Source organism: Ailuropoda melanoleuca, chromosome 3 (genome assembly GCF_002007445.2).
Source record: "Ailuropoda melanoleuca isolate Jingjing chromosome 3, ASM200744v2, whole genome shotgun sequence".
Lineage (NCBI taxonomy): Eukaryota > Metazoa > Chordata > Mammalia > Carnivora > Ursidae > Ailuropoda > Ailuropoda melanoleuca.
Genome location: NC_048220.1, coordinates 117,516,878 through 117,542,669, shown reverse-complemented (window position 1 = coordinate 117,542,669; position 25,792 = coordinate 117,516,878). Strand labels below are relative to the sequence as shown.

Below are 25,792 nucleotides of genomic sequence, written 5' to 3'. Positions count from 1 at the left end.
ATAACGCGGGATCACGCCCTGAGCCGAAGGCAGTCGCTTAACCGCTGTGCCACCCAGGCGCCCCTAGATTAGATATTTTTTATGTTACATGTTTAAAATTTTATTTTTAAATATGTAGCTTATAGTTAGATAAAATATTAATCTCAACTGTGAAAAATGGGAAGGATTTTGATCAAATATCGAGGACCTACTAAAAGAAACCTTGGGGCCTCCAGTTAAAGACAACAGATTAAATAACTATATTCCCCCCCTCTTACCTTCTGAAATGTCTCTAAAGCAAAAGTACACAGATGATTTTTTTTTTAAAGGCACAGATGCACAAAGGCAAAAAACAGAAGAAACAAGACCAATGAAATTCTAAATACTGGAGAGCTGACGGACAACAGTAATGGACTCAGAAGACCTGAGAAAGCTGAATCTTAAGCCTCCAATGGAAAAGGCAGAAACAACCTGATTTCTATCATGGAAATGCCAAAGGGCTCCAGAAGGGGCTGTACCAGGCTCCCCTGGAAATCCACGGTGAAGGTGAGGTGCAGAAGACTGCTTCAAAGTTGTCTAAAGAGATGTTAGGTACCCAGATATCCCGCCCACATTTTGCGCTACCAAAAGACTAACCTTCTCCATTTTGGCAGAATGGAGATTTATGACCTGGAAACGTAAGACAGAACACCTCTGGAAGGAAGAACCTCAGAAAGAGCAGAAAATGGGGAATACTGTACCAAATACAAGGGATTGCTAACCTATGCACTATGAAGGCTGGGGTGCTCCTGCCTTCTTCTCCTACTCAGTCCCCAGGATAACTGATGGCAGAGTTGCTACTCACCAGGTAGGGATCTAAATCAACTTTTCTGGGGCATATGAACAGGTCAAGATAAAAACCTAAAAAAACAGTATTAAGATTTTGCCAACTAGATAGCCCAACCTAATCACTTATAATGAAGTCCCAGGCAAAAGTCCCTGGATGGCAAACAAAAGTTCCAATGAGATTTTTAAAAAATTTTTAAGAGCCACTCACTTAAATATGAACAGCAACCAGGATGACCAGAAACTGGAAAAAAAGTTCTAATATGAGAGTCAAAGATCAAAATAAGAAAAACAACTCAAAGAAACAGACTACATAGAAAGAAAAAAAAATTAAATAACTGATATCCTCAGAAAGAGATATTGCATCCATAAAACAAACAAAAACAACGGACAAAAGAGATCTCTTTTACATTAAAAAAACCTATTAATAGAAATTCAATAGCAGGAATGCAAGATAAAGTTTAAGAAAAACTGTTCAGAAAATAGAGCAAAATAAAATTATAGATGGAAAGGAGAAACAATTAAGAACATTAGAGAACCAGTCTAGAAGGTCCAATTTCTGAAGAACAGAGTTTCTAAGGAAAAAAAAGGAGAAAACAGATATGAAGAAATTAAAGCCGTAAGACATAAAATAAGAAAATTTCCCAAGCTGGACATGTGTTTTCAGACTGAAAGGGGCCCAATGACTGTCTAGTACAACAAAGGAAGAGAGATCCACAAGAAGAAACAAATGGAACAATGTCTTCCAAATCTTGAGAAAATCCCCCAACCTACAATTCTATACCCAGCTAAAGTAGCAATCATGAATGAGTACAAAACAGACATTTGTAGAAATGTCATGTCTTAATGTACACTCCCATCAGAAATGTATGAAAGTTCCAATTGTTCTGTATCTTCTCAATATTGGAATTGACAGTCTTTTAAATTTTGTTAGCAACCAATTTAAATTAAAAAAACAAAGTATATCTGCAAGCTACTATTATAGGTAGCAGAGAGTATTTATAATAAATAGCAAACACCTACTAGAATATATGCTCCCAACAAAATGAGGAAATAAGAGGAAGAATTCAGGAAAAAGAGGATCCATCACAAGAAAAAGGTAAAGAAGTCCCCTGGATGATGATGGAGACCTCTTGGACCACAGCTTCCTAAGAAATGTGCCAAAAAAACACATAGGTTTGCCCTAAAAGGGTTACGGGTATACCCAGGTATTAATCTTTTCAAACCTAGGCTTGGCTGGTAGGAATGGAGACTGCTGGAGTTCCTGAGAAACCTATGGCCACAAAGAGTTCTCAGGTATTTACCATACTCCTGCTATAAGAACATTGCACCTATGTGAACCATATGTAAGCAGGGTTGAGAAGTAAGTCAAAAGGCCTCAGAGAGAGCTATTCACAAACATAGAGCTGATAAAGAACTAGTGTGTTTGAACATTTCCAACAGGAGATTCATACAACTTGGAGAGAATTTAGGATTGAATTAATGGGGCACAAAAATAAAACTAAAAATATAAGACAATACAAGAAGCTGTACCCTAAAAAAGGAAAATAATAATATATACTACTCGGTTTAGCTGTGGATAGTGTGTATATAATCATAATACGATGAAAGCCACTCTACCAAAAATTATCACAGAATGATATAACAGTACTAGAAAAAGATGGGAAATGTTAAGAGAGAGAGAGAGCAAGCACACAAACATGCAAGTGTGTGCGCCCAGGCCAGGAGGTGACAAGACTAAATTCTCATCTCCCACTGTTACAATAAAATGTTGCTCAAAACTGAAAAGAAAAATTAAGGAAGAGCAACACGTGCATGCTATCTGGACAATGGAAATACATAATAAAAGAATCAGCTAAAAGAACTGCAATTTGTTGTTCACGTGGAGAGCAGAATGGGAGGGGCCGAGGGTGCTGCACAGCTCCCAGGTGTCATTCCCATCCTGCCCTCGCAGCACCAGCTTCCAGGCCTGTATGTGAGACCATGGGCAGAAACTGTCAAGTTCTAACTGAAACCCCAATGTACAGTATACTTGATTCTTACACAATCACAAAATAACAGCAAAGTGACAGGTTACAAGCAACTCTGCCTTAAATAATGATATTAATAACACAGAATTACAAACAGAAAGGTCACATTTTACTATAGACCTGCATCACTTGCCCTCTCAAGTTTCACTTCTTAAAAGTTCATTTGTTCTGTTTTTCTGGCCTCTTGCTCTATATCCCCATGCAAAGATTTTTCCTCAAAGATCAGATCCCCAAAGTAGTGCTTTGCCACAGCCATCATGTGATGCACCTTGTGGCCGTGAGTTGCAGGACCTTAAAAACAGTGATCCTTTCCATTCCTATATGCTTTTTTTTTTTTTTAAAGATTTTATTTATTTATTTGACAGAGAGAGAGACAGCCAGCAAGAAAGGGAACACAAGCAGGGGGAGTGGGAGAGGAAGAAGTAGGCTTCCAGTGGAGCAGGGAGCCTGATGCGGGGCTCAACCTGAGCTGAAGGCAGACGCTTCACGACTGAGCCACCGAGGCGCCCCCATTCCTTTATGCTTGATTCCACTTACACTTCAGAAGAGTAGCCCTCTTACTCTAGCACCCCTGAGGTAGCCCCAAAGGAAGTAATGACAACTCGTAGTTGTTCAGCAGCTTTATAGATACTGTTATCATTTACTAAAGTAAATATCTGGCACCACTTCACCAGTGAGAACAAGGAGGTTTTGGGAAGTTACCTGAAGCTACTAAGTGGTAACCCACCCAGCACAAAATGTCGGCCATCATAAAAGGCTACATGGTACAATTTTAGAGAAGCAATAGTTTTAAGACAACAATGGTAGAGCTGAGTCAAAGCTACTTGCAAATTAGGCTGCAGGAGAAAACTGCCATTAAAATTCCAGAAAAGGGAGAGCATTTTAGGCTGAGGTCATTAGGATGGGTTTTAAAATACGGGGTAGGATTTGACTCAGGTCTTGAAGTGCATGCTCGATTTGCACAAGTGCAAAGGAAGGGAAGGCATCTTATAATAATAATAATCTTAAAAATAAATAGATCTGTTTTGTAACAGAAATTGCAGTGGTTAAGAAAGAGCACAGACTCTGTAACTCTGAGTCCTGGCTCCACCACTTCATGTCTTCCTGTGTCTCTGAAGCTTCATCTGTTAAGTGGGGATGATGCTCATAGTGCCTCCCTCACCGGTCTGTGGTGAGGATGCAAAGAGCGACCACACACGGAGCTTTTAGGGCACTGTCGGCAACGCGGAAGCGCGGCACGCACACTGCTACAGTTAGGCTGCCACTACTTTAGGAATGCCACACACAGAGTGTCAGAAAGGAAAACCAAGGCAACTATGAAATACAGAGTAATCCTTTATCTTTATGATCTATCTTATCTATGCACTTAGGCAAATCATTGTAAAATCATAAGATAGTCTTCTAATTCTTAAATCTATAAGTAAGCATATTTCAAATTCATTAAGGAGGAAGAGTGAAAGGACAAAAGAGGGAATTCCCACATACCCGTTGTCAAAACGTTTCACTACTATTCCTCATCCTCCTTTAGGTTAAGAGGAAACTAGAGACAGATCATAAGGAAACTATTCATCAACAAAGTTTAAAAAAATAAGAGGAAAAAAGCATGTACTATTAAATTGTAAGAACGTTAACTCAGATTCAGATAAATTCAAACTTACAAGCTTATACAAAATTTCTCAACAATTACTATTTATAGTATTAGACAAAAGTAAAAATAATAAATTACTTGTATACATATATTTCGTTTATGTAAAAACATGCACATACAAAAAGCTGGACAGAAACGCAAAAATAACATTTACTGTGGTCAAGTGGTGTGGAATCATGGATTATTCCTCCCTTAATTTCCTAAACTTACTATAATTAGTAAGTTATACATTATTTTAAGTTATACATTATTTTAGTAGTGATTTGAGTAATAGCAAATAGTTTATAATGAACCCTGAAAGGACAGCTAACCTACTTCTTTAACAATGTGAAAATTCACTGACATCACCTTAAAAATTTTTTAAAAATTACTTTCTTTCTTTAATGTCACAGGAAAAAAAATCTATTTTGGTTCAAACTTACTAATTTTACGATTTCCATATTTTCTTTACGTAGAATTTTAATTTCCCAGATGACATTTAAGTGATGTAGAAAAACAGAACCCCTGTCATTCCACTTTAGGTGTAACGTGGAAGTCGAGAAATCAGCAGACAGATTCAAGATCTCTGGAGTGTCTGGAATTAAGGCTTGAAGAAAAGAAAACAGACATGACTTAGTAAAGTAATGATTTTCATATTGTAATTCCATTAATCAATTACTTTAAAACTCTATTCCTTCTTGACCAAAAAATAATCAAGAGTTAAAAGCAAACTCTCGGGGAGCCTGGGTGGCTCAGTCGGTGCAGCTTCCAACTCTTGAGTTTGGCTCAGGTTGTGATCTCAGGGTCATGAGACAGAGACCCTTGTCCAGCTCCACGCCGGGCATGGAGCCTGCTTAAGATTCTCTGACTCCCTCCATCCCTCCCCCTGCCTTGTGCACACTCTCTCATTCTCTCTCGGAAAAAAAAAAAAAAAAAAAAAATTTTCTNAAAAAAAAGTAAATTCTCAAAGTGACTACTGAAAAAAGAGAATATGTGTATTTATTTGCATAAGCAGCTCCCAATGATTCATCCCTCAAATCTGAGAAAATTATTACCAAATCCTAATATGTCTTCTAATACAAATAGCCACTGGGTTCCCACAAAACTCTAGTGTCATCAGTCTGGAATCTGTAAGGATTCCAACATCAGAGAGAAGTAAAGGGGCTTCCTCAGTATGACTGTAGGTCAGGCCTAAAAAAATGATGGCATATGGAAAGCTTGCTCTGGTAGAGCTTTTCACCTGTTTTCTCTGCACCCTTCCCACTCACCTGGCAGTGCCAGAGCCCCTGATGCTGGAGCAAGTCACCATTTGGGGATGCTATGAACCATTACTGGTATATATCTGTAAACAGCAGCAAGACCACAGGAATGACCAAGGCATTGAGTGTGGGAGCCAACAGGGTACTGTGCAGATGTGGGAAGTACTCAGCAGGATAAGAAGTCCTTCAGAAAGGCTAGGTGAGCTGTGGCCTGCAGGGTGCTGAGAGAGATAGGGTGATTAAGTGGAAGACCACTGGGGAAGGCTGACCAGAGTAGCAAGGATACGGATCATGATGCATCATCACGTGCATGAGGGATATGGAAAAGGAAAAACTCTAATGGGCATTTCAAAGAAGTGACTGGATCAAAGAAATGATGGATTAGTATAATAAGAAAGGGAAACATCTAAGATTACCTCAAGTTTCTAGCGTAGAAAGCAGGCAAAAGGAATCACGGACATTGTGAGGAAATGGAAGAGATAGGCTGTCGATGACCAAGCGTCGGGAGGGATGGAGGATCGGTGGAGGGGCCTGCTGACCGCAAGTGAGAACAGGGCCCACCAGCACCATGGACACAGGTTCAAGGAACTCGCTGAGTGTAGCTGAACAGACTTGAACGCATGATTCAAAACAGCCAAAGCTTGTCTGAGAGCTGAGAGCTACCAAGAGACAGTCACACCTTCAAGGAACCAGAGAACCCCAGCAAGAACGCTGAGAGGCAGAAGGAAACCAGGGAAGATCCTGCAGCACTGAGAGTAAAATAAATACGTTGTCATTTAGGCCCAAATCAAAGAGAGTTCACAGAGGAAAAGTGAGGAAAGACCATCAGCATTGGGGAGGGTCCTGTCATTGGTGAGAAAGAAGTCTGGGAGGGCAGAGGGCTCTGAAGCTGCAATACAGAAGGTAAAGGAAAAAAACATGCTCAAGGATATAGTAACTCACAGGGAGAAAATGGTAAATTATAAAAATAAAAAAGGCAGAAAAAGCAAAGTATTCTTTAAAATCTTCAAGTCTCTACTTACAAGGGATGAGTAAATTACTCAAATAGTTTGGATCAATGAAAAACAGGTAAGGTATGAGCCTGTCCCGCTGTATGAAAGGTGGCTTCCTGGTGTGAAGGGCAGACAATGTGGGGACTGTCTTACATGTTCTCTCTTCCAATCACAGTAAGTGAAGGTAAGTTAAGACAACTCCAGAGACACATACATGCTCTTGGGCCATCCCTATCCTAGCACTGCCCCATGAAGCACAAGGGCTGGTTAAAGGAGTCACAGCAAGCCCAGACCGCAGGACTTTACAGAGGTAGGGTAGCCGAGTGTGCTAAGCAACAAAAATGGCAGAGCAAACCAATATAAATTAGTCTTGGAAATTAAAAATAAGTTCTTAATAAATTGAACTAAAATGTGCTGACCACATTGCTCTATGCTGGATCTGTGTAAAATATTTACAGCTGTACAGGAAATAGTCCCTGTGGCTTCAAAACCTAAACACTACACAGCAAAGTCAATGGTTCCACAGCTACCTAAGGACAGTAGAGGATGCTTTCTAGGACAAGTTTTAAGTAGGAGCTGCTTTTAAAACAGAAGGAGCCACTATATCATATACCTGAAACTCATGTAACAAATACTGTATGTTAACAAATTGGAATTAAAATAAAAACTTAAAAAACAAAATAAAAACGCAGAGCAAAGGAGGAGCAAGAAGTTGCTTTAGTATCCAGAGAGGGAAAGTTCAAGGTGCCAGTGTGATCACAGAGCAGAGGCTTCTAAGAACATTGTTCTTTCAAATGCTTCAGGCTGTCATGATATAGTAACTTAAAAATTATGAACGATGGGAGCATTTACACTAAGGCAATATTCATCTATTAAAATACTCCCTCTCTGGAAAGTACACGTAATTTACATTTTACCTAAATAGAAGTGGGCTATTCTTCAAAACACAAGTCATAGCCAGTATTTCAAGCTAAAAGACAGTAACAACCACAATTATGCAAATGAAAGGATTAAACACACACACGCACGCGCATACACACACACACACACTTTTTCACTACTTCATAGTACACTTCCTCACAGTAAAATGGGAAGTTTCCCTAAGATCCCATAAACTATTATCTGCATTTCTCTACAGCTAAAATAGACACTTGAGGACAATATTAACTTGCTTTCCAGAAGACAGGAACTTTTCAGCTGGGAAATAAATTTAATCACTTGTGTTTATTTTTTAAAGCTAGTACATCTTTACCCATAACCTCCATGCTCTTTTTTGCTTAAACATGAGAAGATGGGGGCTTTCCCAGCTCATTTATAGGATCCACATTATTTATTCTGCCTCGGCCAGATCCATATTTTCAGGTTATTTTAAGAAACTTAGACACTAGAAGTCTTATAAAGACTTATTTTTGTGTTTGCCCTTGTCAATTAGAAGCATATTATGTATGTGTGTATATATTAAATGCTTGGTTTGCTTTATATGTATGGTGTTGGAGAAATCTTGATTCTTCATACTTTTGTTCAGTAGCAAATTGCCAAAGAACCCCGATCCTCTAATGCACAGGTACACTCCCATTTCATAGCTTCTCCCAAACACAGTAGGGACTCAAAGAATTGCTAATGCATCTAACCTCCCTTTTATTTTCCTCTAGTTTGCTTTTCAATTTTCTTAACAGGATTATCATAGTAGTAATAGTAAATATCTTATTACTGGGATACTGTTAACCTAATATTCTAATCGTAATCAGACTCAGTATTATTAAAAATGCTATCAACAAATTACATGATATGTAAAAACAATGGACTATTCATCTAGTAAGTCATCTAGAATCTGTCTTGATTCGCCCCTCTAATTCTTTCCATTGAACACTATCATCTCCAAGTAGCTTCCCAGGCAGCACCTTCTCCTTAACTACTGAAAAAGCAGACAACACCAACTGGCTCTCTGACAGAGTCCTGAGGAATTTTTTTATAAATCTGGAATAAAATTAAGTTAGATTCCTTATACTTTACTACACAATAATTCCAGATGGTAAAAGATTCAAATCAAGCATGATAACAAAACCAAAAGTTCAAAAAAAAAAAAAAGTGAACGATTCTATTTATATAAAAATGAAAACCATGAAGTTTAAATTCTAAACTTGGAAAATTATCTGTAGCAAATATGATAGAATTAATAACCATAATATAGAGAGCTCTTGTGAACCGATGAGGGAAAAGGATGAGTTTCAACATAAGAGAAAATTGAGAAAGGATACAGATAGTTCAGAAAAGAACAAAAATGATCATTTTTTTTAAAGTAATCACAGAAAGGCAAAAACAAAGTGCTATAACTGGGGGGCCATGAGATTGAAATGGCAAAACTAAGAGAAATGGACAATACCCAGTCCTGGCAAGAAGTAAAGAACAGGGAGCCCCTCTAATAGGATGTTTATGGAAATGCAAAGAGACTCAAAAGCTTCAGAAAACTACTGGCAATGGATATCAAAAGTCCTAACAAGGGGATTATCTTTAATGCAGCATTCCCAATTTTAGGAATTTAGCCTAAGGAAATCATCACACAAATTAGAAACACACATGTGCAAAACATGCTCATTAAAGAATTGGTTATAATACTGAAAAACCAGAAATAAAAATCTCAATGTTAATAATCGATCACTTAACATAATTACAGTATTTCCATTCGATGGAATACTATGCAGCCTATAAAAATAATACAGATTTAGATAACAAATGGAAAAATCTATGTCTTCTGTTAGCAGGTTATAAAGTAATATGAACCTTACTGTTTCTATGTATATACATAGCAAATATATTTAAGTGTTAACAGTATTTCTCTGTGGGTACTGAGATCATGGCTGATCTGTACAAAAACATTCTCACGTGGATCTCACATTCAGCTACAGAAAGAAAATAACAAACATGGCTCTTCTCTCTTTATCTTGAAAGGCAGTGAGACAGAGGTGAAGTTCCTGGAAAGCTTGCTTTGTTTTTATCCTTTCAGAATCTGTTCTATCTCAGACACAGACCACTCCAAACAGGCACCTTATCCATGAAATTGGACAGGTCACCCAGTTAATTATATTTTCTCCCTTGTTTCAAAGTAAGTCATCCTTATAAGACTCATTATAATATCACTATGATGCCACGCCATAACAGTTGTCAGGAGCAAAAAAACCCGCCTCTCCCACCATTAAGAGTCAAGGTTCCTAGGGTTTCTAAGGTCTCGCTGTGTAGCAAAATTTCCATCTCCATTAGCCTGGGTCTATTTCATGACTCCACTCAGCCTGTAACCTAGGTTATAGGCATTTAATCAACACCTCTGTAAAAGATGCTTGCCACATGCAAGGCAGTGGGCTAGGTGCTAGGTGTAGAAGAGAAACTCCCTGCCCTACGGAACCTATTTTCTTGTGAAAGCAACACACAGTAAGGGCCTTATCACATAATATATTAGTAATGCAACCATGAGAAATGCCACGAAGGAGAAATACACATGGCCTAAGGGAATGTTTAAAAAGGAACTGGGATGCTCAAAGAGCACTTCCTAGAGCAGGGGACACCTGAGAAATTCTGAAAGGTATGCAGGAATCAATGAGGCAAAGAGGGGACGAGAAAAGTATCCAAATATGGAAAGGATCGTGAACTCTGTGACATCTACTCTGATTGACCAGACGACAGTCTGCTTCCTTCCCCATCTTGGCTGTGCTCTATAAGCCACAGTATGGTCGCTGGGGAAATGCAAGCATTAGTCTAACAACGGAAATTCAAAAGAAGAGTAAATTTCTGCCAATTATAATGCACTGCAATACCAAGCACAAAGGCACTGTGCTGAGTTATTTTCTTTTTTTCTGAAGATTTTATTTATTTATTTGAGAGAGAGTGAAAACAAGAGAGAGCACAGAGGGAGAGAGAGAAGCAGACTCGCCACCAAGTGGAGAGCCAGACATGGGGCTCGATCCCAGGACACGAGAGTATGACCTGAGCTGAAGGCAGATGCTTAACCGACTGAGCCACTCAGGAGCCCCTGGGCTGAGTTATTTTCAAATCAATTTTCTTTTCAAATACTTACAAACATTTTTTTCATTTAATATGAATTTACTTATAAGATTTCCAAAATCATATAGACGGTTTATCGTTATTTCATGATCACCAGGTAAAAGAGCAGGGATTTTAGTATTTGTTTTCTCTGATTGGTAGCAAGAATAAGACCTGCAATAGAAAAAAACCCAAATTTTAATTAGCCGATAAAGTTAATAGTGCAATTGTCACAAAAATATGATTAACACAAAATGCACTAGAAAATACTTTATGTTCTTTCATACAAAAACATGATAGGTTATACTGCATCTAAAGACTGAAAAACGAGAGGTTAATGGTTAAGTGCATCAATGTGGAGGATGCATAACCAGACTGTACCAGAAAGTCTCGTGATAAGCAGAAATGATTATTTCAAGAAACTCAGGACTTTAGCACGCCCTTCAAACTCCCACCAACCTTCCCTCTGCAGATTTACCTGGTGCCACACACGCCCGCCCCGCATCAGCCCTGCACGTCTATACAAGACCATCATCCAGTCCCAGGCTGAGATGGCGCTCCACAGTTACTGAGGACGGGAATGAAACTGGCTGCTTGTGGTCCCTCAAACACACCCTCAATCTGTCTGCTGCTCCTCTGTTTTGGCCTGAGGGTTCAGTGTCAACAACACCTTCTCTTCCGCTTTCAAAACTCTTCCAGTTCCCCACCCATTATCTCTTTGACTAAAATCGGTTTTTTCCCCTTGGTTCCACAGCTCTTTCAACCTTCACAGAGCACATTTACATTCTTTTTATTGTTTTTCACGTACATTTCTAACTCCCCACGCAAATGTGAGCTCAAGCAGAGGGACTCTGCGGTGCCTCGTGCGACCCTGCCCAGCACCCCACGCAGACCCTCTTTCTGTTCTTTACTCAGGACTCCAATTTGACCAGGTGGGCTCACCTCCTGTCACCCTCACTGGGGGAGGCTTCCTTAGGTGCCAGTAACACAAAAACACTTGCATTTGCTAAATCATGCTATGTCCTAAGTTCATGCCACTGAACCCGTATTTTTTGAGGCTGGAATGTCCTTCTGTCCTTTTTCTGAGAAACTGGGTCTTCACACTACACAATCTCGCCTCTGACAGCCTCTGGAGCCCCACACTCCTCAGTCAATGCTCCCCCAGCCCTTCACATATAATTTCCGTCAGCACTTAACCCACAGTGATTTGTTTCTTGGGAACTCCTGGAGAGCCAGAACAACTTCCTCTCTGTGTGGCCTGAGGTAGTCATTCAGGCGATTTACCACAACTTTCAGGTTCTCCCCTTCTGGGTTCACAGCAGGACTGTACTCCCTGCTCCTCTGGAGCGAGGCAGGCAATGGGACTTTATTTGCAGAGAAATGTGAGTGAAAGTCACAACGATCCCTTCCAGAAGGAATTTCTGGAAGCCAGCGTAGGCTGTGCCCCCTCTCCTTCTCCCGTCTTCATGCACTGGAGGGTGAGGGGCCCCTAGGCTTGGGGCCCCGAGGAGAGACTGGGGACAGAGATACCAGCTGACCCAAGAGGGACACAGAACACAAGCAGGAAACAATCCTTTATTTTCACGGCAGAGAATGAGGAAATAAGATTTTAGGGCTGTTTCTGCAACACAACCAAGCTCCTCCTGGTTAACAAATTACCGCAAAGCTTACACTAAGTGTAATAAACTTAGTCGCTCAATAAACTACACCAAAGGGGGAAAAAACACCTGAGTAAAGTTTAAATGTGCACTTATGTTGATTTACGTCGGCAAAATGAGACTTGGAGCTGCTGAACGACCCTGGTATTGCTGAACCCCTCAGAACGCTGATGCAATCGGGAGAAAGGAAGAGAACGCTCCAGTTTGCAGACAGCCCCAAGGCCTTATCTCTAGGCTTTGGAGCTTGTGGCCCTCTCCAAGATTACTTGAGAGGGGAAGGTGGGGTGACAGAACCTGTCACTTGCCTCCTAACATCCATTCCCTCTTTCCCTTAATAACATTAACTCAAGGTTTATGCAGGCACATTGCCCTGCCTCTTATGCAAATAGACTCCATCACTTGACTAAATTCTGCCAATGAGATGCAAGCAGAGGTGTTGTGTGGGACTTCTCAGAGGTCTCCTTAAAGAAAAGCATCCTTTTCCTCACTGCTTCCTGGGATGTAGACACGACAGCCACTCCTCAAGCATCCTTGAACCATGAGATCACACGCTGAAGCTGGCACAGCAGCATGACAGAGAGGAACCTGGGTCTCTCATCAACGACCGTGCCAGCCTTGAACTGCCTACTCCAGACTGACGTTTTCTGTTAGGCAGAGTCAAAACTTGAACCCGATGGATGTTGCTTTGGGACAGACCAGTAAAACTTCCCTATAGTAGATCAGGGTCCACAGCCTATGGAAGGGGTGTTCTATACTTAATATTCATGTAACACAAGAATCAAAGTTTTGGCCAGGAGAAGGGTTGTTTCTACCTTGATTGAAATAAGATTCAGATATTTTCAGGAAACAGAGAGCTAAGATTTACAATTTCATTAAAAAAAATTTCTGGAATAAAATCTCTATGCTCTACTATTAAAGACCTTTAGGTTATAGCTATTCATTAACCAAACTATTTTTATTACCTGTTTTCGATGCAAATTTCATAAACGGTACCATGGCCTGCTCCAGAGGGTGCTCTCCAAGAACAGTCCCACACTTGCAAATTGTTAGTTATACACTTCAAATCACGAGGAGCCCCTGGAGGAGAAACACACACAGAACATGCTTAATAACTTAACTGCACCACAGAAGGCCAACATATCAAACCATCTTTAGTCATGAGTATGGGCATATATGTCCACGCAGGAGCCATGTTCTTTGTGCAGGGATGAGCTTACAGTCACAGAAGGGACTGGTTTTCTATTTCTTTTTGTAGCTGTAGATTAAAAAATGAGAGGAAACAAATGGAAGTGGGCCAAAAACTAGACCCCTTTGGGACTGAGCATCCATCAAAGTCCCACCTTCAGCCACTAAGATAAATGGAGGGAATCAAGGATGAGACCCAAAGAGGGCCTAGAAGAATTTTATCTCCAATAGCCCCATTTGCCCCTATTCCTCCCCCCAAATAAAGTAACTCCAAGTAAAAATTACGTGTTTCCCATGCCCACAAACACAGCTTCTAAGCACTCCTAGCCACTGCTGCCCCACTGCCTGTTATGAGACTGCCACCTACACAGAAACCCCATGGCCAATCTTTAAATTTTTATGAAGCAGGAGTGCCTAGGTGGCTCAGTCAGTTAAGAGTCTGCCTTCAGCTTGGCTCAGGGGTCCTGGGATCTAGCCCTGTGTTGGGCTCTCTGCTCAGGAGGGGGTCTGCTTCTCTCTCTCCCTCTGTCTGCCCCCTCCCCTTGCTATTGTCTTTCGCTCTCTCTCAAATAAAATCTTCAAAAAATGTTTTATGAAGCATATTATGTTTAAATAGTAATGAACTCACACAAGTCTCTGAAAAATATGTCTTTTGCGTAGCCCAAAACAACTGAAAAGTAACAACTCAGAAGATTATAATCCTAATAGTATTTATTCATACCTATAAAAGAATACTAGGTCATGGAATACATTCGCACTAGACAATAAAAAACTGTCATGCTAAAAAGAGAATGAAAGGAAAGGAGGAGGGGGAGAAGAGGGAGAACAAAAGGCAAAAGGAAGGAGGAGAGGGAAGGAGGGAGGAAATAAAGCAGTTAGAATGTAAAAAAGGTTATTCCATCTCAGACTCTATAAATGTCTTTGAAAAGGTTTTTTTAAATTTTTACACAACTGACATGACATTTACGGTAGCAATAAACTACAAAGTTACTTATATGTGACAGAAAACAAAAACATCGGAAGCACTCACATTAGTAATCATCAGCAACCATACTCAAGTTATTTAACAGTGATCTCGGGGAAAAGAGGAGCTCTGTTTCATCATGGAAATAATATAAAAACCAAACTCAGGGGCAGAAGGATGATAATGTTCTTTATAGAAATAAGCTAGGTAATAACATCTACACAAATATTCTTAATATATAAAGAAGAATAACACAACATATTATTAAATAAAGAGATTTAGATTTCATTTATATGACATTTGGAAAAGCAAAATTGTAACAGAAACTAGGCCCGTGCTGGCTTGAGATAGGGAGGAGAGGAGCTGAGTACAGAGGAGCATGGAGAATTTTCCGGAATGGGGAGTGTTCTGTATCTTGATTGTGTTGGTGGTCACATGACTGTACACACTTGTCGAAACACACAAACACACAAAACACAAAATTTCATCCCAAAAGGGTATGTAAATTATACCTTAATTTTTTTTGGGGGGGGGAGGAAGAATATTTAGATCTATCTTTATGGGCCTTTTTTAAAAAGACCAATAGTACATAGAAAAAAAAAAAGATAACAAAGAAATGGATTTTAACCACAGAAAACCTGAAGGGGTCAATAAAGACACAAGAGCACCTCATAATCACAATAGTAATGGCAAAAGAAGAGCAACGGCATCGCAATCAGTTCATTCTCTAAGACTCAGATGCACTTACCCCTTTTCTGGCTATTTACTTGGTTCATTAAGTACAGGAGAATAAATGTTAATAAGAGCCACTGGAAATGTGAAGTCATCCTCATTCTTTTACTATCCACCATCCAGGATGGTCTTCTCAAACGTAAGGAAATGTCCATCATCCGTGCAAAGTAGTCAGTCCTAGACGAGGAGAAGAATTTTGAATGGTGCTCAAAGTGCTGCAAGGACACCTCTTGTACTCTGTACAGCCACGCGGAAAACGGATACTGACAAATACTGAAACACACCGTACGTTAAAAACTTTGCAGACACTAGACTCAAGCTGCCCTGGCTCTAGGAGATGTGAATAATGGAATCCATTATAGGGTCAGTTTTCAAATGACAGGCTTCAAGTTCAAGATTATAACCAAACACATATTTCTTAACTCTCCATTCCAGTACTATACAGTATAGAAAAGCAGTGCATGAAACTGAAGTTTTGACAACTTTCAATGATATATGGAATGACATTTTTAGTTTCAATTAATAGTCATTTATGACACGTAATATTTTTCTTTTTCATTTACACTGTGATATAAAGTTTCTATTTCATATAAGTTTAAATGAAGAAAAAATTAGGATAAATAATAGTATAGGAGGCTTGCAGATGTGGCAAAAATAGTACCCAATACACACACATGACTAAACTGTAACAAACACTACAACAACTGAAATGGGAAAGGGACCGCTGGTAGACAAGAGATGTCCACACATGTAGGCGAGCAGGGACTGAAGCCAGGGTGCCTTGGAGAGGGACTGCAATGCAGGCAGGTGCTGTTCAGTCTAAGAACTCCCTGAGACACTTGTCAGCAAATGACCAGAAACAGCCTACCAAGGCCAGGTCCCCATCCAGGAGCTGGAGGTGCACACTGAACCAGACAAAGTCCCAGCCCTCAAGGAGCCTGGAATGTTGTTGGGAGATACATATGCATAAACTACTAAGAAATTTAAGATCTTGATATGTGCTTTAAAAACCAGAATAAGTCGATGTGTGTGAGTATGAGTGAATGAAAGTGTTACTGACTAATGAGAAGATGGCGAGGAGGAAAGAGGAGCAGCAGCAAATACAAAGACCCTAAGAAAGGACATGCTTACTGGGTTCAAACGTCAGGAGGAGCCTAGCCCAGACGAAGGGGGCTGGTCAGGCCACAGGAGGCCTCCAGGCCATGGAAAGGATTCAGAGTTTAACACGGTTGAGAGAAGAATCCACTGTTGTGTTTTAAAGGGGGGATCCATGATCTAATCTGCACTTCGGGAAGATTTTGGGAGCTGCTACATGGACGGTGGCCTCCAGGGGAATAAAGTGAGGTAGAGAAACCAGAGGCCAGGTGAGACTACCAGTGGTGAGGACAAGGGTTCTGAGAGCGGAGGTGGAAGAGACGGTCAGATTCTGGATCTGCTCTAGAGATGGAGGGTCTTCCCAATGCACTAGAGGCAGGACAGTGTAGTGATTTAATTAAGAACATGGACTGGACGTTTGGGTTCTTTCCATATTTTGGCTACTGTAGGCATTGCTGCTATAAACACTGGGGTATGTGTGCCCCTTCAAATTACTATTTTTGTATCATTTGGATAAATACCTAGTAGTGCTATTGCTGGGTCGTAGGTTACTTCTATTTTTAGCTTTTTAAGGAACCTCCATGCTGTTTTCCAAAGTGGCTGAGCCAGTTTGCATTCCCACCACCATGTGGATGGAGCTAGTGTATTATGCTAAGCAAAATAAGTCAGGCAGAGAAACACAAATACCACATGATTTCACTCATACGTGGAATTTAAAAAACAAAACAGATGAATACAGAGTAAGAAAAGGAAAAATAAAGTAAGATAAAAACAGAGAGGGAGGCAAACCATAAGAGACTCTTAACTATAGGGAACAAACTGATGGTTGCTGGAGGGGAGGTGGGTAAGGGGATGGGGTAAATGGGTGATGGGCATTAAAGTGGGCACTTGTTAGAATGAGCACTGGGTGCTATATGCAACTGATGCATCACTAAATTCTACCCCTGAAACCAATAATATGTTAACTAACTTGAATTTAAATAAAATCTAAAACAAAACAATAATGGACTGGGGCTGAATCCTACCTTTGCTACTCATCGTGTGGCCTTAACCTCCCTGTGCCTCAATTTCTTCATCTGTAAAGTGGGGATGATAACTATATTTTCCATAAGTTTGTTGTAAAGATTAAAAGAGTAAATACGTGTAAAGCACTTAGCAGAGTGCCACACATTTAGTAAGTGGCGGAAGTGTATTTAGTGTGCCGTGTGAGATATAGGGAGAGGAGAGGAAGCAAAGATGGCTATAGATTTGGTGGAAACACAACAATGGATGGGTGGTGGTGCCATTTAAATCCTCTCTGGGTACATAAAGAGGGAGGCAGGGACTTACTGTTTAGCGGCTGTTTATAGACGGTCTGTTTATATGACCTCAACCTTGACATGTTCCTACTTCCGAAACAGAGGCATTCCCTACAGAATGTAAAAGAACTGCCCAGGAAATGAGAGCAGCTAACAAAGACACAGGTGTCCAAGAGGAAAGGCTTCCACATCTGACACTGAGGGCTTGCTCAGAGTAACGACGTTCCCATTCACTCTCGCTGAATGAGGCCCGCCAGCTGACAAGTCCTCCCAAAGCACTGAGAACTTGCCAGACTTAATAGTGCCTCGTTTTTATATTGGAACAGACAACCAAGGATCATAAAACATACAAGTGAAGCCTAAAACAATAAAAAGAAATTCAGAATAAACAGGATTCCCAAGAAGGAAAATAAAAATTGCTCCCAGAGAGAAGAGGGATAATGCAGAAAAGAGGAAAAGTAAAAAACAGAAAACTACCTGTAAATAGTATTCTCAGAGTGAATATGGCATAGCCATAAAAACTAGAAGAGGATGGGGCACCTGGAGGGCTCAGTCAGTCAAGCATCTGCCTTCAGCTAGGGTCATGATCCCAGGGTCCTGGGATGGAGCCCTGAGTCAGGCTCCCTACTTAGCAGAGAGCCCACTTCTCCCTCTCCCTCTGCCACTCCCCCTGCTTGTGCTCTCTCTCTTTCTCTCAAGTAAATAAGTAAGATCTTGGGGGGAAAAAACTAGAAGAGGATGCAATGAAAAAGGAATAATCAGAAATAAAAATAGCTCTTACAAGTTAAATGTACTGGCTGATAGTAACAATTTTTTAAAGACAGATAAAACATTGAGCAATCTTCCAGGAAAAAAAAAAATCAAAGACAAAAACAGAACATGTGAGAAGAGATGTAAGAACGGGGGACATGACAGAGGAAAAAAGATCCAACATCTAAATAACTGGAGGCCGGAAAGATAATTCAGAAAACTCTTTTCTTAGCAATAGCAGATGGCAAGATCTCTTCTTGGCTATTGCTGAGTACTGTCAAAAACTCAGGAGATAAATCTCAAGCAGCTTACATAATTATAACCAAAACAGACACAAGGCACAGGCACACACTTCAAAAGCGTTCAACTACTTTCTGGCCGAATGACTCCCTAGTCACTTCAGTGTCCCTGAGCTTACATAGTAGAATGAAAATGTACTCATGGAATGTCTGAAATGCCAGTTGCTAAAGTTCTAGAATTCCAAGCATGTGCAGGAACAACTGAATAAAGAAGCCCCAAACGTGACCAAACCATAACTGAAACAATCACAAACCATATTCACCGACTGGCTGAACATTATCTTGAAAACAGTCCCTCACTACAAGTTCACACTTGTTCCAGGAAAGAGATGTGTGTGTCCCATGAAGTGGCAAGATGGGTACGGAGGCTGCCAAGCTCTGGACCAGGTCCTGTGGACACAGACTCTCACCCTGGCTCCACTGCTAATGAGCAGTGTGACTGAGGCAAATCACTTAAGCCCTCCCGGCCTCAGGCGCAGGAGCTGCGGACAGAGTCCAACTCTGCTCAGGGTCCACAGGAGAAACTTCCCAAAGTTAAGGTGCAATACTGCACTCCTGCTGGCAGGCCACGGGCAAGCAGACAGACCAGCGCAAGGTCAGCGCCAACAGCAGGTGCCGATCAAGGACTCCGCTGAGGAGGTCAGAGAGTGGCAGGCCGGGGTGAGGGGTGTGCTCGGGAACAGGAAGATCAATGACAGTGTCACCAATACCTGCTTACCTGAACACAGGCAGGATGACAAAGAAAATTCTCTTCTGTCGTTAACACTTATGTAGAAAATGGTGAGCAAGTCACTTAGGCCATATGATATTATGCTTCTAATAGATCTAACTTCTCTATGAAGCAAAAATTTCAAATGGATTCACTTGAGGCCAGAACAGTAAACGAACAGAGCTTTCTAATTTACTTTAAGGGAAAAAGGACACGTGAAACTTGTCTCTCCTCCCTTCGAATAGAAACACTGACAGAATTTACTTTTTCCCCATTGATGCCTTATTTCTAGAGAACACATTTTTAGAGAGGTTCCAAAATTAGGATCACTGTCACTCACTGCAGCAGCAGAGTGCAAATGCAAATACCTGGAAGGCAAAACAGGTGAGATCAACTCTCCACAGGCAGGTGTAAACCGGAGCTCGCCAGCCTAGCCTAGAGAGGGCAGCAGTGGGCCTTGTTTTGCCAGATTTTCTCATTTTTCAAGCCAAGATAGAAACCTGGGAATTTATATGAAAAACTCAAATGCATAAATGTACAGAACTAATTTGTAGCTTTTAAATATTCTAAAGGCCAAACAAAATATATGTCTTCAGACTGTGTCCCACCTGCGGGCCACCAGTCTGTATCTTATGCAATATAATTATGGTAAAGGATTAAATATACGTCAACAAACCTTTTTAAGAAGACTGATCAAGCAGAATCAATTTATAAAACTGTTGGAATGGAAAGAAAAAATAAATCTGTTCTTTGCTTGTTTTGTTTCTTTACGTTGTATCCTAACCTCAATCTTAGGATGTCAGGAAGATGGGCCAAGCCCACATGCAGAGCTCTCTGTCCCCTCTTGTGAAAACAGAACAGCCACAAATGCACCCTGCTTTGCTTTCTCCTCAGCTCTGAACGTCCAGTTCCAGTCACCATGAGGTTTCGGTCCTTTCCATCCAGGAGAGTAGAGGCAGAGGAGGACCAGAAACTGTGGTCCAGATATGTTTTGTTTAGTCTGTTTTTCTTTTTTGGTGGGGTGAGAGGAGAGGGAGGTGGGGAAGGAGGGGGAAATGTGGCAGAGAGTGAGTGCATTTTGCTGGTGGGACTCTCCAGTCTTGCAGCAAGGCTGGTGGGAAGGGGCCTGAGAAGCACCTGTTTGGTCAGGAAGACGGAGGACCCAGAGCATCTTTTATCTCGAGAAACTTTTTGTCAATCCCAAGAGATACTCCCTTGTCACTGACTTACAAAAGGAACTGCACACTGGAGGGAGAGAAGCCAGTTAACCACAAGGCAAGATAAACACATCTGCGGATCACCAAACCTATGGGAGAGGAGATGCTGGAATGTTTACCCCTAGACGGGGAGACTGAATGGAAAGTAAACAGTATCCATATTGCTGATTCATACTCTTCTTAGTGTCCCCTTCTTTACTCATTTCTATTAGGGGACAAAAACATTGTTGAAAACTGTGACCAGCAGCTACTCTCCTAACTGCATTCCTCACCTCCGTCTCCCCCCCACACAAGATCTTCAGTCCCTGGAGCACTGCCTTTGAAGAAAGCTTTTCAGGAACATATACTTTGCAGTTAGGGAGATGCTGCTGTATTGTAAAGTGAAGTGTGGGGATCTAAGCGGAGGGGACATACGTATGAAAAACACAAACCTGGCCGGTTTGGGAAAGCAGACCAAGATGAGACTGTGCAGGGAGATAGTAAAGGTTTTTTCAGGAAGAGAGAAGCTTGAAGGAAGTGGTGTTTTCGGGGGATTATGAGACAACTGCAGTAACAAAGACATACAAAGAATGATGGCTATATATACTCAGGTGCAAAAAAATCAAGTTCTCAAAGAGCCAACCAAGGACGCAGAAAAGTGAATTTACAAAGAGTTATACCAAAGTACATCATGGAGAAAAACTGTGTAAAAAAAAATCTTAAGAGCTTCCGGAGAGGGGAAGTTCAGCCATACAAGGGCTCTGAAACGAGAGCAGCATGGGACTCTGGACCAGGACTCTGGAACTTGCTGCCGTGAGCCCGACAAGCCCTCCAATGTTGTGCAGGGATGGTGCCAACGCTATCTTCAAAGCAGGCTGCGGGGGCAGAGGGGACACTGGGTGTTTGGTCCTCAAACACAGTGGGGGAGTGGAGTGGGGATATCAGACTTCCTGGCACTGAAGGCTAAAGAGAACATCTCCAAAATTTCACGTGAAAATTATTTTTACATTTGAATTCTATACTCAAACTACTACTTGAGAGGGTAAAATACATTTTATAAAGACATGCCAGAACTCAGAAAATATACCTTCCACCAAAAGAGTGAGGTAGAAAACAAGAAAATGAGAAAAAAATGATCCATGAAACTGCAGCCTGGCGCCCTTGCCTCCGATCCTTACCATTTCCAAGCTGCCACGTCCCTTTATGACTCCCTACATTTGCACCTATTTTCCTTCTGCCTGGAACTCCTTTCTGTACTGCTTTCTGCCCCCTCCTCTATTCACCTGGGAAACCCTGGTAGGAGGGAGAAGAGCCCACCTGGGCCCCTGAGATCCCTTCTGGGGTCCCCTAGCAGGTCAGCTACTCCTTCTTCTGTTTCCACGACACGTTAATTACTTCCGTATTTCAGGGCTTCCACAAACTAGGATGGGGTGGGGGGGCAGCCCTGAATCTGTCAATGAGGTTTTACCAGGACCCAGCCAAGCACGTGTCTACCGGCTGCTTTCACGTTACAGTGCTAGGACCGAGCAGCCTCCACAGAGGCTTGCGTGGCCGGCAGAGCCCAAAATACTTGTGTACTACCCCGCCCCTTACAGAAAGCTGGCTGACCCCGGCTCCACAGCAGCACTTCCCAATTTTGTAATTCCTCCAACAGACTGTAAGAGGATGATGCCTCCTCTCGGTTCACTGTAAGCCCCCCCACCCCCAGTCCAGCGCGGTGCCTGGAGCTGAGCAGACACACTCCAGAGCTGGCTGATGGATAACCCAAGCTCTGCCCACACTGGAACACAAATCAGACCTGTAGTTCCCACAAGGCACGGAAGCAAGTGAACTGGGAAAGTGCAGTGTACTTTAAATTTTAAAGGAAACGAAGCAACATCACTGTCCATCACTGTCAGAACCTTTAGCTCAAGGTAGTTCAGTTTCAACTCTAGGCCGTGCTACATTCCTCTCAATGACCTCGTACCTTGCAAAGACAGGGTCATTGGTTACTGTGATAAAACACAGGTACCATCCACTCAAAAATCAATGTCGAAATGGAAACGAGGGTGGCAGTGTCCGATCCATTTCCAAGAAAAAAAACACTATTTTTCTTTTAAATTGTTATGCATTATTTTTCCAAACTGCCAGTACCGTGTCAGGTCATAAATACTTAAGTTGTTTGGAATTAAGAACTTCATAAGAAGAATTCTTAGGCATTTCTTTTGACCTGGGGGCACCGTAAAAACAATGAAACACCAAGAGTACTGTCAACCAAAAATGTGGTTAGAGGCCAACTCAACTGCCTAGGGATTCCATTATCATACTCTAACCTGAATCTGCTAGCAGGAAAATAATCCTGAAATGTAACTTTTGCTGTGTTATTAGAGTAGATCTTTGTGGATTCTGCAGGATAGCATTTCCCCAAAAGAACTGTAGTTACTTCTTGGTCTGTGACTCTTAGTTTTTCAGGATCCCAACATTCCTCCCCTTCAGTTTGGTCATCTTCACTCCAGGGAGGACTTCCCTGTTAACTGAAGAGCCTGTTCACTAACAACTTCAGCACGTCAAAACAAATTTGAGTACATCACTCTGGTGCTTAAAATCCTTTGAAGACTCCCCACTGCTCCAACATCAAGTTCCTGGCCAGCCTGGTAGACAAAACCCTTCGAACAGTCTTCTCCACTCCACCCTGCAGTGGGCTAACTACATCCAGCTCCCCACACTCCCCACAGGCCTCACGGTCTCCCCTCAAACCACTGCCTCTGTGGAATGTGCCCCATGATGTTCTCCACACCTCCAGCTCCTCTTATGCTCCGGGGTCCACCGGAAGCTCCACCACGCTGACCAGCGTCTGTCCGCTCGCCTCTCACCATGCTGGGCTGTCAGAGTGTGTGGCATGCCACAGCCTTCAGTAAATGCCCATAATGTCTATCACACAAACGAACCTGCTTTTGCCTTTGCTCACAAGGGCGAAACACCCTATTATCATACAAAAGAAATGACCTGAAGGACACTCCTTCTTATTCCAAAAACTGCCAAGGGATCTTTAACATGCTGGGGAAAAGCACAATAGCAGCTTACCTTCAAAAACTATCAGGAACAGTTCTATTCCCCAGTACATGCTGCCCCACACTCTCACCAAGAGTAAGATTTTTTTTTTTTAATTTTAATCTCTTCCAACTGTTAGGTCATAAATGGCATTTCCTTGATTATGGAGTCAAAAATACCTTTCATAGGTTTATTGGCAATCTGCAATGCTTGCATATAAGATGCTTATTCTGCCTTTTGCCCATTTTTCTAATTAGACATTGATCTTTTCTTCACTGCTTGATAAGAAACAAATCCTAACACCATACCACAATATGCATGTGAACTGTTACATGCATTGCAAATATTTCCAGTTTGTTTTCTTACTTGTCAGTGAGGTTTCTGTTTGACTTTCATTAAGTCAGATTTCCCAATTTGTCCTTTATGGCTTCTGACCATAAACTCTTTCTCATGCCAAAGCTGTATAAATTGTCACCTATATAGTCTTCCAGTACATTTAAAGCTTTATTTAACATGTGAAACTTTAATCCATATGAAATTAATTTTGGTGTACGACAGGAGTTGGGAAACCCAGGCTCCCCTAGCCCCCAAAGGTTACACTTATCCTAAGACCATTAATTAAATAATCTATCACCGACTAAAGATGCCCTGAAGACAGCATTCCCACCCCGCTTCCTCGTGGGACTCCCTTAGCCCACTGCTTTCACCCCATATTTCTTCACTGAACTGCATTATCTGTTCTGTGGCTTTCATCATTCACAACTCATGGCTTCCAAATCTGTATTTCCAGGACTGGCCTCTTCCATTTACAGATTACCATCTGCCTCCTAGGCAACTGCTTGCTTATCTACTACACGCATCCAATTCAAATGAGGTCCATCAGCAACAACAAAATATTTTGATGCTACATGTCCACTTACACATCTCACAGATCCCTCAAAATCCCCACAGGTAGAGGATTACACTCACCTTCCCTTCCTGACCTGCTCTCTTATGCCCCGGTCCTTGCTCATGACACCAGTCTTCTCCTGCGTCACCAGAGCGAGAGTAACCCTTAACTCCTCCTCCTTCCCCAGCCCTTCCACCTACTGGTCAGTTTTACCTCCTAAACAGCACCTGTCTGGCTCTCTGCCCAACCCCCGTCTCCACATCCCCCGCTCTGGTGGGCCCTCAGAGGCATCAAGGCACAAGTACTTCATCTACCTTGTGGCATCTGGCTTCCATCTGGCTTTGATAAGCTTCTCCATCTCTAATCCTCATCATCCCTTCCAGCTCCAGGCCAAGGGTCAGGAGGCTTCCTGACCAACTGCTCACACTATAGGTCCAAACTCAAATGCAAACTTCGGCCCCACAATCTGATCCTCCTCTTCAGCTCCCTGCCCTTGGGGTATCTTTGCCTCCTGGCTCTCTGGCAGACCATCACGCCCAGATCCTGGCATTCTCTTAATGTTCCCACTGCACTTTGCTCAATTTCCACTTCAGGCATTTCTTATACCATACCAGATATTATGGACATGATTCTTTCCTTCCTCCCGCCCTCTCTTCCCATTAATTATGAGCTCCTAAAGAGCAGAGATTTAACTTTATTTTTTTAATAATAATTTTTCATTATGTTAGTCACCATACAGTACACCCTCAGTTCTTGATGCAATGTTCCATGATTCATTATCCCCGCGTAACACCCAGTGCACCGTGCAGTATGTGCCCTCCTCAATACCCATCACCGGCCCATCCCAGTCCCCCACCCCCTCCCCTCCGAAGCCCTCAGTTTGAGATTTAACTTTATAACTCTCTTGCATCTAAAAGGGCTTTATGTGCACTACGTACTCAAGATCTATTTAGTGAATTGAACAAATCCACCCAAATGGCATCTCTGGTGAGGACTGAAAATATTTTGATGACAGCCAATTGTTTTACTTTCTGAAGAGAAAGCTGAACAGTATGCTTTTGAATACACCTGTCTGCTACAGAAAAATTTATGAATAAAAAGATAAAATTGGGTCAAATTGTTGGAGGCTTAAAAAAAAAATACATAGAGTGAAACTATCCTAAAAGGTCTTTCTAAATTCTAAGAGGAAAAAAAATATATACTATGTAATAGTTTTGTGTGGTTGAAATGCTGGTTTTAG

At 41.6% G+C, this 25,792-nt stretch overlaps 1 protein-coding gene across 5 annotated transcripts in view; it reads right to left on the bottom strand.

Annotated features, from left to right (window-relative positions):
- LIFR (LIF receptor subunit alpha) overlaps positions 1-25,792 on the bottom strand; it is a 75,124-nt gene that overhangs the window by 36,433 nt on the left and 12,899 nt on the right. For 3 of the 5 annotated variants that reach the window (XM_034656982.1, XM_034656983.1, XM_034656984.1), the window contains 4 exons: positions 15,303-15,463; positions 13,368-13,482; positions 10,782-10,921; positions 4,905-5,068 (listed from right to left, as the gene is read on the bottom strand). In XM_034656982.1, coding sequence (XP_034512873.1) covers positions 4,905-5,068; positions 10,782-10,921; positions 13,368-13,482; positions 15,303-15,463 — 580 coding nt within the window. Of the gene's footprint in view, positions 1-4,904; positions 5,069-10,781; positions 10,922-13,367; positions 13,483-15,302; positions 15,464-16,417; positions 16,870-19,805; positions 25,272-25,792 lie in introns of those variants that run through there. The other 2 variants (XM_034656985.1, XM_034656986.1) reach the window with 2 other exon arrangements.